We start from the raw sequence: 23,549 nt of genomic DNA, 5'->3' as shown, positions 1-23,549 counted from the left end.
AAGCTTTCACAGGAACTTCAGACCTTTCCCTGTAAGAGGGCCATCTCTTTATTTTCACATTAAACTATTAAAATCACCTAGGCTAATGATTAAACACCAAGACCTATCCTGTTTAGTAGAGATAAAAGTGTGTCATAAGTTGCACACAATTAGCGGCAAATTACAGCCTCCTAAGCTGGAAATAAAGCTCTTAATACTGATGACTATAGTATGAAAAAGACAGCAATATATTCCAATGCCATACTTGTAGATAATACAATCTACAAGTATTCCAAGATTCTCACAAGGTTCACTTTTGGGTTTGGACATTGTCCTGTGTCCATTCACACTAACTCTTCTCCAGAAGACTGCATGCAGTGCTCTCCACACAGAGACCTTACTCTGCAGTGAAACATCAACTCAATCATTTGTTTTCAGGCTGGCCTTTCTCATTCGTGCCTTGGGTATTCCAGAGGTTGTGCAATACTGCTGTAGGTTCACCTGACCACGCAAGACCAAAGGCTTTTGGCAAAAGTTCCTGTTACAGGATGAACACAACCTACCAAGGAAAGCACAACCTCCTTAAAGAAATACTGCCATGAGGCAGGCACTGACTCTGACTTTGGGAAGGAAAGAATAGCAACTATCCAAGCTGTAGAGGAATGGTTTTTATACCAGGGGCTAACACAGGCACTTGGAGCATTGCTGGACTGAGCAGAAGAGCTGCTGAAGAGAACACAGAGCCTCTGATGGTTTACTGGACTCAGGCAATCCACCTAGTAGAGAGAAAACAACTCATTCAGTGGTTACAGACACCTCCATTCACACACAACTTCTGCTGACAAAATTCTATTCTAGTAATTTTATTCAAAGACAAGTATCTGCTTTCTCCTTTTGAACAGATGAATTTGGCATTATCTCCCAGCCTCAGGTAAACCTGTTCTATGTATAATTGCTAAGTGCCATTTTTAGAACGACATAACTCATAATGAAACCAATGAACATGCATGTGTTTCTGTGGAAATGAAGTCAAGAGAAAGAGAAAACAACAAAAGCCCCATGACAAACATCCAGACATCTCTAAATTACTGTATGATGTAGGACATCTTGGATTCAAAACTCTGCCAATATATTATACTTCAGTTACTCATTCAGGCTATAGAAACATTTCCATCTTTCTATTCTCTGGGAAGAGATGTACCATGCTGCTCTTGGAACAGAGCTGTTTTCCCTTCCACACCCTACAAAACTATGATGTTACAAAATACTTGTCTTTGATCACTGAGTAAATTTAAAACACCATCAGTCAGTCTGATCCAGAGCAAGGGCTACTCTTACAGTTTGTAAAATTATGGCCTGTGAAGCTACAGAGATCTACATTTAAGTGCCAATTAAAAAGTGACTTCTGCTCATGAACACAAGGGCTGATTGGCTCAGGGACCAAAATGTTGACTGTTCCAACAGATCAATTCTGCTACTCTTGTTCATAGACATTTTTCCAAACGGCTCACAATTCAAGAAAGTCCCAAGATCTCCTTTTCCTCAGATATAAGTTGGTTACTTTCATGGCAGTTTTTGGTAAACTTAAAATATTTTTGTTACAAACACATACTCCCTTGCTTTGAAATCTCAAAGAAGATGCCTTTCCATTATGTAATTCTCACTTCTCTTCAGACCACCCAAACTTTTACAATGAAGCAAGTACTTCAATGTAATTACAGCCTACTGCTGTTTCCATAACATAAAGCCCTCTGAAAATGAAAGCACATTTCTATAAATAACCAAATACAAGGAGCAAGGAAGTTCAGTTTAAGAAACTTCTTAAGGTTTTCTCCCTCTTCATGGACTCATTTTCAGAAACCAGTTAGGTACAGCCCAGCCAAACAGGCAAAACTGATTCTGGGCTGACTTTGTCCATGTCTCAGAGACATTTTGCAGTCTTTTGTTCTGAATGATTGCAGAGTACCACAATCTAAAACGGAGTTATGACCCAGTCAACAAAAAAAAAAAAAAAAAAAAAAAAAAAAAAAAAAAAAAAAACCATAATCAAACAGAAAGAAATGGACAAAAACATCCCCTCTGGTTTAATATGAGACCCTAGACATTTGGTATACCATGAAAAACTGATGCAACTTGAGTTTTGAGCAGCACAACTCAATCTTACCTTATGAGACCATGAGGATTCACTCTGAGCCAGTCCCTTCTCCTCCTCTTCAGTTCTGCTCCCAGTTTTTCCAGTAGAGACACTAGACACATCCTTATTTTGGGCAAAAGGATCTGTGCTTTTCTGTAGTATCCTCCCTCCTCTGGCCCGATAGTCAGCCAGCATTCTGGCTAAGCTCTGGCTATCACGTAGGTGTTCTGCTATTCTAGTATTGACCAACTCATGAGAAGGTAAGATTTGGATAGCCTTGGCTTGGACACTCCCATTCCTCCCTTGTAGTCCAGAGAAATCCCGCAATAATTGCTTCTTCCTTCTGCTCTCCAGCTCCTTGTATTCCTTATTGAGGAGAGGAGACCAATAAACTTGTTCGGGAAAGTATTCCCGGGCAGGGCACCTCATGCCTTTGTCAGTCAAAAGGAACGGCTCACGGAATGTCAGCACTGGGGAAATGCACAGAATGACATCTTTCAGCTCCTGCTTAAACGCTGCAGAGTAAGTTTTGAGACGATCCTCAGACGAAGTTACCTCTTCCGTGACATATAAACCCGTATCATCCTGGAGAGGGTCTCTGAAGACTCTCATCTGACTCTTGGATTCCTGTAAATCATCTGCCTGTGGAAGAGGCTCTAGTGCCTGGTTATCCAGAGTAGCCAAGTGCTGGTCCATGCCATGGAGGGGCAGTGGGGATGTTTCAGGTATTGCATGAGGTACAGAGCTGAGCACTGCAAATGGTGACTCCGCTTTGTGGTGCTCTTGCTGCTTGGAGGACACCGTTTCCAGCTGGCTGTTCTCTTGGTCACCTCTGTCAAATACACCCCTTGGTTCAGGCAAACTGACCTCATCAGAGGACACTGATTCAGAGATTACAGGCAGCTTTTCAGAGGGCAGTTCAATGTCTTTGACTGCTGTGCTGAAGTCCTCACCATTGAAGAGGTTCTGTTGTTCATTTTCATCTCCTGGCTCCTCAATAAGGGAATGAAAGGAAGCGTTTTTGGTGAGAGTAGGGGGCATGGCAAACTCATCCATAAGAAATGAGATTTCCAGCTGGGAATGATAAGCCACACAGACCATGAAGATCAGGATCTCCTTCACACGAGCCAGCTCGTACTCTGCAGCACCACACAACTTGATAGTGCAACCCAGGTGCTGGGGACACCCTTCAAAGAACATCAGGGGTTTTGTCTGATCTAGAAATAAAACATGGGAGTTAGGATGACAACTACAGTTAATCTGCTTTTAGATACCTCACACACCCAAGAGAGTGTAAAGGAGACTAAGAGCAAGTAACATTAGTAGCTGCAGAAATTCACATTACTGCACTGAAATAACTTATTTTCGCAAGAAAAAAAGGCATTGGGTATAAATCTTCTCCTGTTTTATAAAACCAGCCAGCATAAAGTCAAAGTGAAGGCCATATGGAACATCCTGACCTAAACACAGTATTCTAAGAACACTGCAGACTCTGCACCAGTGGGCAAAAGAATGACTTCCCTTCCAGGCACATTTGTTCACCCTTACAAATCAAAAGCCTATGACATTCTGTGACATTCTGAGGGCAATTAAAGGCTGAAAAGGGCAATGAGGAAGTGGAAAGGAAATTGTTCAAGTACAGATTTGATTGAACTTGGAGCAACTTGGTCTAGTGGAAGGTCTAGTTCCTGCCATGGCAGAGAAGTTAGAACTAAATAATTTTTAAGGCCCCTTTCAACTGAAACCTTTCCATGATTCTATGAAGAGATGCAAAGACTGCATCTCCACAAAGATCTGCATCCACAGCATTTATGTGTGCCAGCACCACTGGTAACCTGTCAAGCAGCATTTCTGCCTTCCTTTGTAGACTCCCACTGCCTAGGGGAGTTACAGAGAAAAAGGAACCTTTCTTAAAGGTGCACAAGGACCGGACATGGGGAAGTGTGCACAACTTGCAACAAGGCAAATTTTGATTGGATTTGTTAAGGTAAGATCAGATAATCTTTTGAAGTCCCTTCCAACACAGGCTGTTCTGTGATTCTCTTACTTTAATGCAGAAAAATTCTTTTTACAGTGAGGATGGTGCCCAGACAGACTACAAAATCTCCACTCTGCAATATTTTCAAGAGTTGGCTGACAAAACCCTAAGAAATCAGATGCTGTATTGAAATTAATCCTTCCTGTTTTGAACAGGAAGTTGGACTAGACAAACTACAGCATGTGGGAAGAGAAAAAACAGCTTGGAAGAAAGAAATCAGTCTAATTAAAATCTTTAGAGTGTTTTTTCTTAGTAAGATCATACTTTACACAGGCAGTTCACTGTAGTTACAAAAAGTAACATAAATAAAATGAGTAGAATGATACATGATCATAACAGTTCAAATCTATTTAAAAAGGAGCAAAGCATTCATCCTTTCACACACATAGGCTAAGGCACATCAAGTTTTACTCACCATTAGGCAACTGAAAAACTTGCATATAAAATTTATGACAGGTCCCCAGCTGTGGTTTGGTCAACAGTTGATCCATTGACATCACTAAGTCTCCCTGGGTCATCCGGCTTACCCGGTCTAACACTTGCTGTAAAATTGGAAAGAGCAGTAAGAATCTGCAATGCAAAGAGGACACTGGCATCCTTATCTTGCTCTTAACAAATCTAAACCAGAGCAATCCATAAAACCTCTCACTGAGATGCAAACTCTGAGTTAAACCCAGCCCCACAAACCCATATCCCAATATACAAAAACCTTAGAAACACAGTTGGGTAAATAATTCTGGTGAGATTGTATCCTGCCTAGAACTTCTCACTTGACTAGATCCAGATATCTCCAGCAGGTGCAGTGCAGTCAGCATAATGCTGGCTCTGCCAGGAGCTCAGCCAACTCCCACAGCTACTCTCTGTTTGGCTGTCTGTACCCTGCCTCACAGGGACAGAGGCTCTCTGACAATAGCTGAGGACCCACATATGATTTGCTATAAATGGACATCAAAGTCAACTAGAAGTAAACCAGGGTACAAGGACCCATCAAACAAGGACATGGCACAATAGCTGTAAAAAGCTGAGGAAACAGTAACTCTCCAGATTCACCTGTCTTACCTTCTTGGAAGAGAACATTTGGTTAGAGAAGAAAATAAGACAACTCTTGGCTTTCTCCAGGGAGTTTGCTACAAGGAGTCATTAGAAATCTACCACAAGGCCAAGTCTAACTATGCTCAGAAATGCTCACCGGCTTGACATTGATGACCAGAGTGATTCCATGCTCTAAGAGCATGTCCTGGGCAATTCTGGACACAGTCTTCTCAACAAGGACCAAATTGGGCTGGACATCAACTATCCGCTGCACGTAGTTCTTCAAGAACTCCCTTTCCTGCAGACAGGAACAAAGTATAGCACTGAACTACTGCAAACCCATCTGGAAAATAAACCCACTTTAATGCTTAACCTCACTTTTCACTTCGTTTACATACTGTCCTATCCTATAAAACAGGGAAAACAGCTATCCAGAAAACACCATCAATAGTCCATTGTGAACATTTTCCTACTCCCACAGCACAAGACTAGTTTATCAGTAGTATTTTATAAGCATTTCATAAAGAAGAGGTGTGTGCACTTCAGTGTTTTCATATTTAAGGCACATCCATACTCAGAGGGGCAGGGCACCTGTTCCAAAGTGACATTTTCTAGTTGATCACTCCATTAGGTTGGTGGTTGTTCCATTTTTTCAAGCCTGACAAAAAATAACATGGGTGTGACCTAACCCTAACCTACATTAACTTTTCAAATATTCCTTCACACACCTTAAACCTTATCTAGCTCTAACAGTGTATAAGGAACTTACAGTTCAGAAGGTCTCAGTAAAAAGAAAAGTTTTCTAAAATGATGCATTGTGAGAATCAAAAGCTCATGTGTTCTCAGGACATGGAACTTGAGGACAAAAACCCTCTGTGCAAGGCTACAAGTTTGTACTATATTTACTGCAGCAGCTCTCGTAGCTAGCTTACTAGAAGAGGAAAGTTCTTTCTTTTCTATGCAATCTCACTCACTGAACTTCACCTTACACACTGAAAAAATTTGCACTGGTCATGGTTTTGCTAGGGTTATTTTAACCAAGAACAGAAGCATACACTCACCTGAAGTACTATAGGCTCTATGCAGGTAAACTTTGTTTCTTCTCGATAGAGGTACTCAATTGAGCATTTTAGCAGAAGAATTCTGGGATTTTTTAAGCAAGAGTTCATCTAAAAAAGACACCAAAATAGTTAAAACAAAAATACAAATAGCTGGAGAGGAAGAAGTACACAAGAAAAAGAGACAGACCTCCCATGATTGGTCCCTGCTACCCCCACCTCCCTGTAAAGTGGCTCAGCTATCCCCCCCTGCAGACCCAACTACACATTCTCCCTTCTTCTGAAGTTGTTACACCCAGTTGTTGGAATTTCACAGGTACTGTCCATAAGCAGGCAATGCTAGAGAGGATTTCCAGTCCCTGCTAAGAGCCCCAAAGTCTTGATACACTTGATTCATGCAGTTCACTTCTACCTTGCTCTCCTGCCTTAAAGACTCATTTTACTATGCTATTGTAAGTCAGAACTACAAATGCCTTTTTCTGCCTAAAAGTTGGAATAATTATTAGATGCCTCATGCTGTAGTAGGGATGGAAAGGTTTTTCTATACATGCATGAGGAGAGTTTCTCCCCTAAAATCTCTGGTCTAGAAAACAAAACAGCTTGGAAAATAAATGCTTTAAAAGCCATTACTTTTGGGGGCTCAGAGCAGAGAAAGCCCACAAACCTCCAAGGTGGTGAGAGAATCTCCCTGGCACAAAAAGCAAGTCAGAGCACCCTTGTTTCCACAGCATGCATTACAGTAAGATTAATCAAGCTGCATTACCTTTTTGTGTGCAACATTCTTAGTGCAAACAAATCCATTCACCACCATGGAGTCAAATTTCTTTCCACCAGGGATCTAACAAAGCAAAGAACATTTTTGGAACTGTCATACACTCCCACATCTTGTAGTGCAGTAAAGCTAATACACAGAATACCTCTTGTAGGTGATGTACAAACTTCAGCTACACCCTCAATTACCAGATGAAAGATCAGATACAGTCATGCTGGACACATAAGTCTTTCCCTTTAAAACCTGACAAACTTAGGGCAACATGAAAACTAGTACTGGGTTCTAGGATTTCTACACCCTCCCAAGAGATGCTTATTTGTTAAACCAGTTTACTTCAGCACATGACAAGGGAACCTAATTTGGATAGGCCATGAGAAGCACATAGCTTTGCATATACCATTTCTATTAATAACAAAAAAATTGTAAGCAAAGAGAGGAAAAAATATAAAATAAATAAAGAAAAACAAAAACCCTCTACCTACCAATTGAACACATCAAACAGTTGACTGGTGTGCCTGCAATCTCAGGCACAGGCAATCTCAGGCATAATAAGCATCATGGAACAGTTTTCTGAATAATATGTTTCAGAGGACATTCATATTACCAGCACGTGAAAATAGCAGACAGCTATGAAGAGCTTTCAGCTCTGAACAACTGTTCTTTGAACTGGAATTTCAGAAGATGCAGGAACAAGTGGTGCTGCCTGAAGAGATGCCACAGAACTACCACCAGAATCACAAGGCTCTCCTCAAATCTCATATGGCTTTCAAACAAGAGTACTGCTAGGTGAATTTGGCCAAAGAAAACTAAGCCCAAATCTTCAGTCCTCAGTCACACTAACTCCTTGGATGCTATTTTCACATCAAACTCTCAGAAGGAAGTTTGCATGCCAGAACTCCAGACTTACAGTTCAACAGTGTCAACACTGGGCCATCTGGCAGAACTGGATACACCATTCCATAACAATTAAGTTTTGCTCTTGAAGAAAGTCATCATACTTGGCATGGGAGGAGTTGAACACTCCATAATGGATACGTACAGGGCAACAGACTGCTGCACCATGTCCTGCAAGCTACTTATCCAGAATATGACATATCTCCAATTCAAGAGCAAAACAAGCAGAAACCAAAAAATGAACCAAGTAACTACAGAGGTGTTACTCTTTGCTATCTTCTGCAGCCCACAGCCTGAGAGAAGAGGTCACTCCAGCGCATTAAAGCACTTTTCTCAGCATGCCAAGTTCCCTCTGTGCAACTTTTTCCAGAATCCCACCTCATCCAAAGGCCAAGCGATCCAATTACAGTACTGAATATGCTGGGGGCAGTGGAAAGGGGATTATTCTCTTCAAACAAGGTGTACTGCCAACAGCTGCACCCTTTTGTTTCCCCACATCCACTGCTTGAAACTTACTTTTTTGATGTGGACAAACTGGCGGATATCCATGTCATCATCTCTCTTCTTGACATCCGGCCGTACCGTTTGAACTACCTGGCAGACCACGGGCACAATAATGTCCCTCCAGGACAGTGACAGGGACTCATTGTAGAGAAGCTGCTGAAGCAGTGCCATCATGTGGTTGTGATTAGCAGACCTACAAAAAAGGCAAAATAAATAGATTTCTAAATAAAAAAATATAAAAATACAGTGCAGTGATTAGCTGAAGTAAATTTCTTAACATTTACAATGCAGAAGTCCTCTGAAGGAACAGTTGCCTAGAATGTTCTACAGTCAGCTTTGGTCCTGTACTTTCTATATAAACATCAAAAGATAAAAAAACCAGCCAAAATATATGTAAAAACGCTGCGTTCTTAATGCAAATTATTTCCTTGTATTGCCTACTGTAGCTCAAGTCCCACTGAGAGCTGGTGGAATAGAGGGGCTTCAGAAATTGCCACTCAAGATTTGCAAATTCCTTTTTCTACATGTTTCTTACAGCAGCCTTTCCATGGCTTGTTTCTCCCCATTCTCTTCTCTCAGCAGATCCAGATTGCTGTGGTGCCAGCCTAGGGGTGTGAATAAAAGCTCTTTGGACTTCTCCTCCACCCTCCTGTTGAATAACGACTCTGCAAGAGACAAACAAACGTTGTTAATGTAAGGTCACAGCTGAATGCTTGTGTCTTTCTGAAAGGCTGCTTCAAAAAGGAAAGAATTTACTAAGATGTAAGTCCTAGTAAGTACTGAGTAATTACTGAGTTTAAGGTAGTGTCATGGTCCTCAGTATGAGGGGAACTGACACTTTCAATTACTATATTGTGTAGTAACTCCTTAGAACTGTTCTCTGTTTTGCAGTACCAAAATTAGAGGTTACTTAAGCACAGTCTGTGCTTTGAAAGAGTTACTAGGTTATTTTCTGCACGGTTATTATGATATTATAGAGGCAAATTATAAACTTCCACGTTGGCTGACGATAAGTCATTTATACTAGTAGTGTATAAATGTTCATCAAGCAAGTATGTAAGCCTTCAGAGATCAAGCTTAAAACTCCTCAGTGTTAAGCAAAATCTTTAGACAATAGCAAACCAAGGAGGACAACTGAAGAAAAAGTCTCCTAAAAAATAACAACTAACTTCTTCCAGATGCTTCATGTACAAAATTAGCTGTGTAGAAAATTAATAGTACCTACATTGATTTCCTCCTTCCTTCTGCAAAAGCTCAGCTAAAAACCAAACACCAGTTTAATCCAAGACTATTTTTCAGGCTAGACAGACACTGGGGTTTCTCCCTTATTTCCTCCTCTTCTGAGGGCACCAAAATCAATAGCATTAACTGGGAAGAAGAAAAAAGCCCACAAGCGCATCTGGCCATGATACCGGAAAGCACGTGGGTTTAACAACTCATAAGTGCATGCAATGGCCTTTCATTTCAGAGGCAGTGACTATGGTGGTGATGACAAGAAACCCAGAAAGATTTAAGAGAGGAAGCTTTAAGCTACTCTGCAGAAGCAGTGCAATTAATTGTATCACATCTTCATTTGCTTGCACAGGAAATTAAAAATCAGTTACATAAATTTGTTGGTGTAGAAACTGTGAACACACTTGCCACTTACACTCACTTTTTAAAAAAAATGAAAGCTTTTCATTGAGTCTTTTTGAAAGCAAGAATCTGAGAAGTGAAAGAAATTTAAGCTTGAAAGTGGATTCAAAAAAGTCAAAGTATAGTTTATAAGTCAGTTTTGCCACAAATAAGCTCAGATTTACTGTCGAGTAAATATTTTGAAAGAGTCAGTGCTTTATTAGAGGAGTATTAAGGAATTTCCATCATTATAAAACACACAACAGCAGCAATTGAAGTTTTTCCTTACCTTTAATAAAAGCGTCACTTATAGAGAACATCTGCTGCCCTCCGTTTTCAGGATTCAAGTACTCTGAAAGAAGAGAGAAGAGGGATATAGGTGGAGACCAAAGAAAAAAAAAAAAGACAGGTTACACTGGTGTGGCCATATAATTACAATGTACACGCCCACACCAGAAGAAGCAGCATTACTCATCCAAGTGTTTAGTCACCAGTTTAGCAACAGCTTGGTGAGTGGTTAAGACAAGAATATCATCTCATTCTTGTTCTATCAAAAATTCTACCATGACAAGAAAACAGTGCTTACTAACGTGAAGAAACAAAACAAACAAAGTAGACATGAGCCAAGACTGAACTAAGAACGCATTTTCCAACTGACATGGACCACCCTTTTCTAGACCTGAATACAAGTGTGTTAAGATGTGATCAGACACCACGGGAATGGCCTCCTCACTCGGGTCTAAAAATGCAGCTTCAGAAACCATTTTGGTCACCCACTCCATTGAACCATCTCAGACTGAGGGAGAGACCAGCCATAAGGTTTGTCATATACAGTGCAGAAACAAGACAGTCTTCCTTTCAAGAGCTGAAAGTCTCAAGTCCAGAACAGGTCAAAGTGTTTTGAGGAATCCATGCTGACAGAGATGGACTCCCAGAAACAAAGCAGAGCAAGAGACAGATTACTATACATGTGGGAAATATAGATAGAGCCTGTGCTAATAATGTCAAGGTGGTGGATTCAATCCCTGTATGCACCATTCACTTAGAGTTGGATTTGATGGGTCCCTTCTAACTCAGAACATTCTGTGATATCTGTGAAATAGGTTGAAGCTACACCTACTACCCTCATTTAGCTTGCTAGACCTTGATGCTTCATGCAGACAAAAAGCTTGTTTTCTCTAGAAGCCATTTGCTGTTGTGCCCTTAATTGGCTCCTCACTTATACAAAAAGGGATTCTATAATGAGAAAACAAGAGCAGTAGCCCAACTGCTTATACAGTACAACTACCTGAGCCCAAAGCCAACTCTTTATCACCTTTCCTGACAATGCTCCAGACTCATCACAAACAGAACACAAAGCCAGGCTGCTTTCAGACACCAACAGAAAGCAACAGAAAGCTGACAGGACTTAAACAATCACAAGGCTCTGAGCAGCAGCACTCAGGAGACCCCTTTCATGCCACCATTTTAAATACCTGAGCTTGTTTGCAAATTGATACTCAATAGAGGATAAGTGTACCAAAGAGAAGTTACAAGCCTCCTTCGTAGATTCCTGGTTATTTGAATTGCTTTTCATCTCTTGCTAAGTTTTAGAGTTCAGCATTACAATAAATTACTGCTTGATAAAAGCTGGCCCACCCTCAGCATTCATTCACTCACTGACTATCTAGAGAAAGCCACATCATGCTCTACTTACACAAGGGCATGTATACTAGCACCTCCATCCCTCTCCCTCTTGCAACAGCCTCAGGGCATCAGTTCTTACTGTAAACACACTTAAATTAGGTCTGGCACAGACCCCTGACAGGCAAGCCAAAGCACAAGTTATCCCCAGCAGAAACCTAACCTTAGTTATGCTCTGGACAGACACAGGTAGCACCTCCAAGTCCCTTCTAGATTTGTAATTTTTTAAGTTCTTCCATCTAGGTGATCTTTAAGGTCCCTTACAAGCCAAACCACTCTATTATTCTTTTCAATACAACTTCAGCTCCCATAACTTCACTTCGAATTGGTTCCCAGGGGAAGTTTCTGTCAAGGTAAGATACCATGCCCCTTCTTAGCCCAGACAGATAACACACTCATAAGTGTGAGTCTGAGATGGTTTATGGTGGCAAATACGCACATTTCTTACCTCACATCACCCCTACATGCACCATGCTCCACTAAATGAGAAAGGGGGATGGGGAAATGGTCCTGTAGCTTATTTTATAACCTGAAAACCCAAGCACCTTCTCAAAAGAAGAACCAAAAGGGCTCCTGGGAACAGCACACTGAGCCTTGGCAAGCAACACTAAAAAGGAATTGCATATGGTTACTCAAATCATCTTCTTTTTCCCCCTCCTAACTAATTTCAAGCATCAAAGATACCCAAAATACCTGGTACCATGATCACAAATATCTGTCTGGAAGGATGTTTATAAAATAAAATTTTGCATGTTGTTAACTGAATCTCTTCAAAAAACAGCAACTAAATCCCATATATAAAATTTATCATGTAATCTCTTCTCCCAATTTAAGTGCAGAAAATAATCTTACTTCGTTTCCCCTTCTGATACATACTATGTCTTTAAGCAGATGATACTATACATGAATCACTATTCTCAGCTAACTTGGAGTCACCCACATTTCATGGAAACACACCAGAGTTAGTCAGCCTGTAACACCACAAGAAGTTCTGCCATTAGAGTATACACAAACCACTCTGTGCTAAATCACAGCTGGTGGATACATCATGGCCCTTGCTTCAAAGCAGCTGACCTCTGTGACTCTGGGAAATTGCATATTCCTTAATCATTTGAGAAACCCACAAATTGCTTAGATCAAAGCTGACCTGAACTTCCAACACTTGGTGTTTTCTATTGTCAGTTCTCTCCACAATGCAATTACTGGAATTTACACAGTTCTAAGGAAACTAAATTACAGCTTCAAAAGGAAGGTGGGATCTTCAGTTTCACTTCATTATTTCAAAGGAAATCAAGTCACTGTCACCTAGTCTAAGGACAAGAGGCAACTCCAACACAATCAAGCTAAGTAAGCGTGTCCATAAGAGTCACAGGGAAGTTACTGATGCTGACAGTGGCAAACACCTCATGTCACTGATTAACTACAGAACTCTGTCCTTAAAATAACCATCCATTTTACACAAATGCTTAACTGCCCAGTTTTGGCTGTCTACTCACTGTGATATTCTAGCATCTTAGATGACATCTTTTCTTTAATATAGCCAGGATAATCAGAAAAACAAGGTAAAAATCTTCATATTAACTTTATTATATAAAACCTCTGACTTTAATATTTACAGAATAAAGTTTTAGAAGTCATTTCACTACCTTAGTATTTCACTACCCTAAGCACTACAGCATTCACTGTAGGGTTTTGTCCCTCCTCGCTACCCACAAAGTTTCAGTCTGTCTATTGCCAAGAAGTGTTTCTTGCTATTCAAGATATTGTCACTCATTTTAATTTTTTGTTCCCTGGTTAGATCTTTTCTCCAGAGATTCTCATGCTAGAATGATAAAATTCACAAACAAAATAAAAAAGATTCACTAACTTCTCTGTATTTGCAGATATAGATTTTTCAAACAGCTGCAGGATACCTACAGTGCACTTTCATGACAATTCCACCCTATCCCAGTTCTGGGCCTATTACTGGTACTATCCCCTCAAGGGAAATCCATTCTCTTGGAAGAAATTGTTACCAGTTTTCTACTGCCAATTACACTCCTACAGAATAACCTGGTTAAGAGACCACAATTTTCAGGAACATATACCAAACACCAGCAGAGATTCACCAAAGACATCAGAGTGCTGTCAGCACAAACAATTCAAAGGCAGAAGTCTTGATCTTTTCAGTCCCCTCACCACTTGCCTTTTCCGCTGATCTTCTCTGAGCTCTCCACTATTAAAAACTTTTTCACAAGAACTCACAAGAGTTCTGGCTCTAAACAGCCTTGACTTGGTCAACAATTTCCAAGAGCAAGAGGCTCTCTTACATTTCCCCTTCATAACATACTGCTCCTTGTATAAAGAGTGAAATATGTCTGAAATCAGACAAACACTCTACAAGTCCTTTAACATCTGGCAGAGCCAAACTGACTAATGCCTGCTTTACTGTCATCATACACTGGTAAGGAAACCTGCTACAGCTGCAAATTCATTGGATACTGCAGCACACCTGGGCCTGTTTCAAGGTCACTTAATCCAGCACCCCTCCTTCCAAAAAGGAATTCTTTGGTATATCTGCCTCTCAGCTTTCCTTCCCTGTAGATGCATTAGCTTTTCATTTGATTAGGGCATCAGCTGGAAACAAATTGAAAGGAACCAATAATGAGCTGGTGTCAGTAGTAGTGCTGATAGTAGTGCTCATAACCCACTCCCAATTTTGGATCATCTGACATCAATTCAAACTTTTGAAACTGTTCTGCTTCTCTCTTTGGCAGAAAATAAGCAATTCAAATTCCTTCCTTCTAGGCATATTTTTAGCTAATAACAAAAGGTGGCTACAGTAGGCATCAATAAATGTCCCCTCTAATTTGTCTCATTCTGCCCCACATGTCTAGCACACTTGGAAAGTCAGCTATGACTGCTTCTCCTCCCTCACTGTCTTCAGAGGCCATTTCAATTTCAGAATATGCAATCTGTATGCAAGCTCAAGCCTGCTGTTCCATTCTGATTCATAGTAACACAAGATCTGCTAGACTTTATAGAAGAATGAATTAATTAGGAGTGCAAATTATTTAACATTGGATCACCTTTTAAAGTCAGAAACACTGAAAGGGTGGGGTGAAACAGTAATTAAGAAACTACTTAGAAGCCACCAAAGAAACAAATCTACAAAGCTGATGTAATGTTATGTAAGGAAGCAGAGCAAAGACAGCCACTACTACCCAACATGTAAAGCAACTAAAATATACTAGACCCAAGCCAGTGGCAAGCCCCAGTTTCAGACAGGCCTTGAATCATTTAGAGAATGCAGTTGTCAACATGCAGGCACATTATTTCTTCCATAAAGATGTTGCTTATAGAGTCTTTCAATTTAGTACTTCTTTAGGGGAAAATTCTTTCAAAAGCAGCCTTCAACACCAAGTATTTGATTTCTTCCTACTTAAGTGGATGATCTCTTTTGAAGAAATACTATGTATATGGATTAAGTTAGGCCTTCTTGTTTATCAGTAAGATTCTTCTGGAAAATGTAAGCTTATTAAGGTACAATTTTACATCAGCACAGAACTCTTCCAAGTTAATCTTGTTCTTTTGTTCTTTGGGGTTTTATTTCTTGATTGCTGTTTTAAGTTCCATCTCCAACTGTAGAGTCACGTATCAAACTGGTTTTTGTGTGGATTATTTTTCCACCCCAGTTAGCCAGAACACATAGGTGGGTCTGTCTATTATGCATGGGCAAGAGACATTGCTTCAATGGCAAAGAGAAAGTCACAGGGGAAGTTACACACTCTGCAGAGAAGGCATTTCAACAGGTCTGTTGAGCCTCCTCAGAGGTGAGCACATCAAAACTGCAAGCAAGTGCCAGTTAAATATCATATTTTCCCCTCTGTAAGACAGCCACGTAAGCAGTGTCCAAGTAAGTCAGAAATATTAGGGCCAGCTCTCCATCATGTGCAACTCCAGCTGGTGACTACCTCGTACCTTTTTGGTCGGCAGGGTGAGGGGGCACATGTGGGTACTTGGAGTGCTTCTTGATATGGAAGTTGACGTTGTCCAGCTCCACGTTCAGGCTGATGGAGGCGGCCGAATCACTGTCCATTGTGGACTGGAAGCTGCTGACTGAAGTGCGCTTGCTAGGGCTGGCGGAGTCTTTTAGTGTTGGGTGAGGGGGAAGATACAGGGAGGAGAAGGGTTCAAATGGATATTATGAGGGTACCAGAGAGGAGAAAAATTGTCTTTAATACATAAAGACCAGTGTGCAATAATACAGGAATACAGTATTTTCATAGCTCTAATCTTGTCTTCATGTGGGCATGCTGACATACTGGACATTCTTTAGTGCACTACTACAGGGCCCAAATCAAGCGGAAGTCTGCCTGAGAAACAGAAGGCAGCAATTTACATGCCTCTCCTTCATTAGAAGTATGAAGTTTTACAGTTGCACTAAATTCAAACTACTGTATCGATTGTGAGAAAGTGGAAGACTAGACAGGCTATAGCTCTCTTAGATCCTTACAGCCCCAAGCACATACACAGAAACACAGACAGATAAAGCAAGACATGGTTAAACTAAGTCCTGAAGGACTGAGGACAACAGGGGAGAAGGCACAGTGAGAACAAGACTCAGGTGAAACTTACTGGCTGAGTTGTCTTCCCCTTCATCAACAATCTGCTCGTTGTCACTGTCATCAAACTTGATGTCTTTGAACCAGGATGGCTCGGAGTGGCCCTCTACAGAGTTTACAGAGTCACTGTCTGGAGATGGGGTTTCTGAGAACTCCGTGCTCTAGAAGACAAGGAAGGGAAAAAGTTATTAAAGTGCAGCTCTGCTGAAATATTAAGCAGCCTACCACAAATGCAGGTAGGCATTTTAAAATCACAGGATACTCTCACAGGATACTCTCTTGGGCTGAGCCAAGTTAGTCATAGAGTTATCCCCTTTCGTGTGAAGTAGGAACTCTTTGGGACAAGAAACAAGTATTTGTTTACAATTCCCAGTCTCTGCCTACACTCTACTTCTAAACAAATTGTGACTAAGTGGCACTAAAGGAGAAGTTTATCATACTGCACATTTTCTGTCATCACATCCAGTTAAGCAGCTTTGAAAGCTTGCTGTCTGCAGCCAAGGTGGGTGACAGCCTTATCCTTCACCCAACACACAGCTTTTGGTGGTGCCTAATTCTAAGTTACTGGAGCAATTCTTTAAGTGACCAATGTAGCCCCAAGAGCTGCAATCCAAGATGGACTCTAGCTGGGCCTACTGTGTCAAAGCAAAGACCGGCCAGATTGCCAGAGAACCTGGAGACTACCTAAGTAATTTCCATCAGCCTTCCTCATGCCTCCAGGCACCTCAAAACAAAGTTATCATCATCATGCATTTGGCTGCATGATGAGTGAGTGCAGCAAGCAACTGAGTCAACAACGCCATTTTTCCAGACTCTTGTCCAGAAGAATTGAGATCAGACAGTGCTTCCAGTTGATGAGCACAAAAATTTACTTTAAACATATAATATAAGCACCTCACAAATAGGGATGCATAAGGACTTGCTAGTTAAGGGCAAGCTTTCACCAGGACACAGACAGCTGACTAGCTGAGCTATCAGATGAACCCCAGAGCAATCTCAAGGGAAGCCATGTGACTGTGTCCATATGACTGAAATGCATGAGGAAGACAAATGCTACTGGCTGCAAGCTTTCTGTCTGAAGCCCATGGGACAGCTAAGCTATTCGCCATTGTAAGAAGCTGAAGAACATGAAAGGCTCTTAAGTGAAACTGAATGTTTTCAGTTAAGGGAGGCTACAGAGCTATCTTGTTCAAGCTAAAAAACCCAATACAATCTCTCAGGCCAGTGACTGCTCTTACCCCTCAGTAAGTCTGACTCCAGTGAAGTACAGTAGGACAGAATCTCTGGTCACTAGTTCCTGCCTCCCCTCAGGTAACTAGTCCTGTTTGGGAGGAATGAAAAAGATCCCATCCCAAACTTGGATCATGTGGCTAAGGTACTGAATTACTCATTACTCCATCACTGGAGATCAGAAGAAGGTTATCAATATATCTAAAATATCCATTTGGAATTTTTTTAAGGAATTTTGAAACAGAGGATGACCAATGTGTCTCCATCACCAGTAAGTGCACACAGATTCTAGATTCTGCACATGACAACATAGCTGCCACAGGCACAGACTGTGCCACCTTGAGGCCTCTGTGGCAGATGTCCACCTTGAGAGGCCTGGCTCTGAAGACCCTTTTCCCTCACTTTAGGCAGCACCACATTCTCCACAGAGGACAGCCCCAAAGCTTTCTGGGCAAGTGGAATTTCCTCAGGCTTCAACCTATTCAGGAAAAAGGCCTGGCCCCCTACTTTCTGTACAGGAGACCTGATTTAGAAAACATACTACAGCTGTTGAGAACAGGATTAGAAAATATTCTAGTCAACAGCCAAATCCAAGAAGAACAGTATCTTTCAGCTTTCCCACTCCTTTTACCTGCAATGGTCTGTAGAGAGCATACTCATCTCTGAAGAGCTGATCATGATGACTGACACATTCCAGCCAACGTCCATCAACCAGCGCCTGCCCTATTGCAATGGCCTGGACCCTGGAAGTATAACAGAGATGGTTTTCTATGTTTTGCTCTAAACACATATGATACAAGCACACTACAAAAGGGAAGAGTCATTTGCTATGCATTATTTGACCTGCTGGTTTTCCATTCCCATGTTTAACAGACACTATTTACAGTACTGTGGTGAGGCACAGTACTGTCCTAATTCATGCATGGAGCTAAATAAAGAGACTGCCAGTACTCAGCTGAGGTGTCCAGCATACAATTAAGACATGTTGTTTGTGCTCCTCCAATATTGTTATGTATACTGACCATCTCTGTGGGAGCACTGTTGCTCTACACTTAAGAACCATCTCCATTTTATCCCATTATCATATAATTAAACACACAAGATTGTTTATATTCACCTACATGGTTAAGAGTCTGTGTCGTGGTTTGACCGGAAATGGGACATCTGGGATATGTTGTTTTGCTGTGGTTACCAATGGGTGGTCGGATTTTAAGATGAGCACCTAGTTTGACCAGTGGGGCATTTGGATCCGCCTCTTGAGACTACGAACCCAAGGGGTTAAAAGCAGGGCTCTTGTCCTTCGGAGCTCTCTAAGGATTTCTGGCGTGAAGGAGTCTCTCCCCCGGCCCAGTTGCTGGCTGGGCTGGGGGAGGGGAGAGCCACGTGGCCCATCTACGGTAGGCCCGGGTTCGGAGGAAGGGTGGCGTAGCATTGAGCGACCTGTTTATCCCCCCTCCCCCATTTTGGAGATGGGGGTGCAGCGGGCAGTCCGGCCGCCTGGGAGAGCTTTTAACCCTTGTGGAGAGTGAAGGCTTTGCAGAACATTGCCTTTCCCGGGAAAGGGATAGGAGTTGAAGATGCAGGAAGAAACCGGGCCAGAAAGGGGGGTCTGGCAAAGGGAGAAGAGAGATGTTGAAGGAATGGAGGAAGATGGAGTGGCAGTTTTTGCTGGACTCTTTTTTGTTGTATATCCATGGACTCTTTCCTGGTGATGCAGAGGCTGTATTGCAGGGGGAAGCGGAGGCTCGGAGTCAAGAGAGTTTGGTTTTGAGACCCCTCGGCCCCAGGGGGTATAGAAGAGATGGGGGGGACAAAGGTCCCAGGGATGAGACTGTGCTCTGCTTGGAACGAGACGAGGCATCCTTAAAAGGCCCTGAAGGCAGGCCCCTGCCCCATCCCATGCCAGGTGGTGAGAGCATCTTGGCATGGAAAGGAGATGTCACGAGATAGCAAGACTCCGGGCGGATTGCTGATTGTGACAAGAAGTCGGTGGCACAAGGAAGGACTCCGTCTATCCCTTATGAGCTGAAGATTTGATTTTTTTCTAAAGGGTGGTGCCAGACCAAGTGTGGATAATTTTTGGAAATGTAAATGTGCTTGGGAATTTGGTGGGAGGAGGATAAGAAAGTGTTTCTGTGTAGTTTTCATTCTCCTTGTGTTTTTTTTTCTTTGTGTGTGTAGTTTAGTAATTGTGTGTGTAGTTTAGTAATTGTGTGTGTAGTTTAGTTAATAAACTTCTCTTTATGTTTAAGTTGGAGCCTGCTTTGCTTATTTCCTGGCCACATCTCACAGCAGATATCAGGTAAAAGGTATATTTATGGGGGCTCTGGCTTTGCCAGGCCTAAACCATAACAGTCTGCCAGCTCCATTGAAAATTTAGCTGTCAAACACTATTAGTGATCGCTGACCCCAGAGGCACACTTGCTCTTTGGAGTAGCAGTGAACACTTTTGGACAGTTTCTGTAATACATGCACTGTTCTCCATGTGAGTGATACTTGTCCCACAGCTACCTCCCATACTGGTTTCCAAACCAGACAGCCTCCTGTGCCCTGTTGTTTGGGGGCACATGGAGTCAGAATGGAACCTACTCTGGGGCAGGTAGTAAAGGGGAGATTTGAGTTTTCTCTCTCATCTCCCTGCAAAGGGCCCATCTCTGCAGTGTAAGGTACCCTACATCAGCTCAAACTCACCACCTCCTCTCATACACACAGAGGACAGCTGTTGTCCTAAAGCATGAGGGTTACCTCGTGGTTATGTGCCCATTTCTCATGAGCCAGTTGACCAGCTCTTTTCCCACAATGCAGTTGGGATGTGTCCGCAGCCAGTAGCGATGGTCTTGAAATTCCATACCACTGTTATGATGGCAGATTTTCTTCCACAGATCTTTCAGCTGGACTGAGTCCTGGACAGAGAGATGTGCAAATTAATTACCAGTCTAACCTCAGCACTGGTTCCAAGGGCATCAACCCAGGCCTTCAGATCAGCTTCGGGATCAAAAGCCCTCCATAAACAGGCACAGAATCTAAGCCATTCAGCATAACCTATGCAAAGGTGCAAACAGAAATAGCAAACAGACATAAAATCAGCTCCTTATTTCCTTCCATTCATATCCAGTTGAGAACAATAAAAAAACCAAAGTGAGAGATACAGGGGTTTTGATGAGGCAACCTTTTGTACTGCCTGCAGAATATTTATGCCCTCACTACTGTCCCCTTGCACCCACTCTTAAACTCAGGAGGTGTATGCAAACACAGAGGACATCATCCTTGGCAAGAAGGTTTTTCTATATTACCTGTGCTCAACCCAGGCATTGTGAACATATTAGTCCAATATGAAGACCAGATATAAAGCAAGTACTTTACACAGCAGTGTTCACTGCTAGGATACTGTCGCTTATTGAGGATCCAGTTTGGTATTGTCCAGCTTTTATGAAGCTTTTTTTAGGCACTGTTAGCTTATGAAGCTTTTTTAGGCATTGTTAGCTTTGGCCACTAAGAAAAAAACATGTGTATTCCTCCCAACACAATTAACCATTTTTGAATCTGTGAATCTCTTACCCTCACTACTTGGAACACTTCAGTCTATACCTAAAACTTATTTTGGAGCCTGCTAAACATGTGTGCCACCTCTTCTGTAGGGTGTGCTCCATCCAAACTGAGCTGTCTCCCTGCACCTAGCCACTTTTGTTTTCCCGTATGTACCCTCAATTAGCACAGCACAAGCCATTACTGCAGGTGGAAACTGGGATCTGGAACTATTTTGACCAAGCAACACACCACCCCACAGTATGGAGAAGAGATGCTGCAGCTCACTTCCCCAAATGCCTCATTTATTCTATTTTTGTGTAACAGAACTTTAATTACATTTTAACTGGTTTCAGCTCTCCAATTAACTGTCACATTATTGCATTTTCCAAAGGGTGCCCTAAGGCCCAGGAGTTATGCTCCACTTTACTGCTGGACTGGCTTTCTGCTTTCAGTTCCAGCAGTGGCTCTTCTGGATATTGCCCTAAAACCAATGCCAGCAGCTCCCCTTCCATACCAGGTACGGAGTCAAATGGATCAGTACCAAGAACACAATAGGATCACACAATTTGATGCAACTGGAGTCTCCACAGTTCAGCTGTCTTGAACTGGTCAATACAGTAAACTGAAGAAATTGGCACAACAAAGCAAATCTTTCCAACTCAAGGATTTTGACCTCTAGTTCACTGAAGTGTGTGCTTATCCCAGTGTACATACAACCTTCTCTACCTTTATTTCATGAACAAAGTTCATTAGTCTTCTGAATGGACTAGGTTAGGCTTTAAATTAACTCCTGACATAAGGTCAACTCCACACAGTAAGGGTATTAAACAAACAGTAGGAATGCATAGAAAATCCTTCATTAATTGACACTGTCTTCTACTCTTACATGAACAAAATAGTACCAGTCCTCTTCTTCCTCCAGAAAGAAAACAGACCAAAAAAAAAATTCAAACAATGTGAAGACAAAGAGCACCAAGACTTGAACATCTTGCTTCAAGTTGCATTCACAGAGCTGTGAATTTCCTTTTTCCTGCATTAACATACATCTGTGAAGCTGAGTGGTATAAAAAACATGCCTTAAATATGTTTCTCCTTCAGGTGGTTATCCATTTACTCAGGAACTAGGAAAGGAGTTTTGCAACTGAACAGGAGTTAGTGTTTCTACACCCTCAGGCACACTTGAATGCATACTGCTGACAGCAGGCAGAACCTGGTAACACAGAATGAGCCTGATTTTAAAGTAGCAATGAGGCACAATCTTGAATCTTTCAATGCGTGAAAAACACTGCCTTCCCTTCTCTGCAACTTCTCTGCCTTATTTGTTGGAAACACTTCCCTTTCTTTCCTCCCCAAAGAAATGAAACAGCTTTTTACTGTTTAGAAATTTATACAGTAACTGCAACCTACAACATTGCCTCAGGGGGGAAGGGATAATAGGACTAAGCAGAACACATTGACTTTTCTTTTAAAAAGTATCTCATTATAACCTTCTACAAAATCTTTTACTTATTCTGCAAACAAAGAGGGGGCAAGTTATGTTTTGGCCCAGTAAGCTATAAGGGCTTCAATTTATTCATCATGGTGTAACTATTTCAAAGCAGCCATTTAAAGCTCCTGATTACGTGGCCTATGAAAGACAAAATCTCAACTTGAAGAAATACAAAAACAGGTCACTGCATTACAGCTGCCAGCACGACAGGTTTAACTCAAAAAGCCACCATATCAACTCCACACTTAGCAAGACTAAAGTTGTAAACATTTGACTACAAAAACCCCATGAAACTATGATTTATTTCAGGAAGACAGTAATGTCCAAAGCAGCATCAATATTCTCCATCTCTGCTCCCCCTAGAGGAGAGGTCCAGGTAAGAGTGCAGCAAAATACTCCGGCTGCATGGCACAAGGGAGGCAAAACACGAGGAAGGCAAACTCCACTGACTTCACAGAGCAAGGCAAAGAGAAGTGTGCAAGGTACCAGAAGGATTTTGCGCTCATCCTCGCTGGTCTCTGCCTTCATATGAGTGCGAGTGGCCTGGGGGCTGACCGAGGTCTCGTAGGCAGGCACCATGGGGGACCCTGAGCGGTCCAGAGACAGGTTAGTGATGCTGGCTGACCTGCAGGGACAGAGAACAATTCCACTAAGTATTCATCATGTGTGGTGCTTCACCACAGCAGGTCTTTAACTTGTAGCATACTAAAAACCAGCTCAAGCCTGGGACACTGTTTACTCTTGTCAGCACAGACTGCTTAATGCTTCCTCCTTTGTCAAAGCAGAAGAAAGGCTCCCTAGGAAGCAAGTGTATTGCTTTGGAACTGCTAAGGTAAGCACAAACCTCTGTAAAAATCTTGCATGAAGCAGCTGGAATTAAGTTTAGGCACACCAATTCATACATGTCTGTATTTAAATTGACTGGGGAAGGGATGGCATGATGAGTAATTAGAAGCTCCAGCAGTTTGGAGACAAGACAAATGTCAGCAA

The 23,549-nt window shown here is 41.9% G+C and overlaps 1 protein-coding gene across 3 annotated transcripts in view; it reads right to left on the bottom strand.

The window, feature by feature from the left end:
* The window catches only part of PIKFYVE (phosphoinositide kinase, FYVE-type zinc finger containing), a 63,623-nt gene that overhangs the window by 21,467 nt on the left and 18,607 nt on the right, over window positions 1-23,549 (bottom strand). For 2 of the 3 annotated variants that reach the window (XM_054277902.1, XM_054277904.1), the window contains 14 exons: window positions 23,046-23,184; window positions 20,288-20,445; window positions 18,174-18,285; window positions 16,326-16,473; window positions 15,669-15,836; window positions 10,315-10,377; window positions 8,947-9,076; window positions 8,424-8,604; window positions 7,005-7,079; window positions 6,245-6,352; window positions 5,341-5,481; window positions 4,567-4,693; window positions 2,144-3,330; window positions 655-755 (listed from right to left, as the gene is read on the bottom strand). In XM_054277902.1, the coding sequence (XP_054133877.1) occupies window positions 655-755; window positions 2,144-3,330; window positions 4,567-4,693; window positions 5,341-5,481; window positions 6,245-6,352; window positions 7,005-7,079; window positions 8,424-8,604; window positions 8,947-9,076; window positions 10,315-10,377; window positions 15,669-15,836; window positions 16,326-16,473; window positions 18,174-18,285; window positions 20,288-20,445; window positions 23,046-23,184 (2,838 nt within the window). The remainder of the gene's footprint in view (window positions 1-654; window positions 756-2,143; window positions 3,331-4,566; window positions 4,694-5,340; window positions 5,482-6,244; window positions 6,353-7,004; window positions 7,080-8,423; window positions 8,605-8,946; window positions 9,077-10,314; window positions 10,378-15,668; window positions 15,837-16,325; window positions 16,474-18,173; window positions 18,286-20,287; window positions 20,446-23,045; window positions 23,185-23,549) is intronic. The other variant, XM_054277903.1, reaches the window with a different exon arrangement.

This window comes from Melozone crissalis, unplaced genomic scaffold, assembly GCF_028551555.1.
Source record: "Melozone crissalis strain CALT ecotype California unplaced genomic scaffold, PUWL_Pcris_2 ptg000023l_1, whole genome shotgun sequence".
Classification (NCBI taxonomy): domain Eukaryota; kingdom Metazoa; phylum Chordata; class Aves; order Passeriformes; family Passerellidae; genus Melozone; species Melozone crissalis.
Note: the sequence above shows the minus strand (reverse complement) of the source record. Positions and strands in the feature narration are given on the sequence as shown.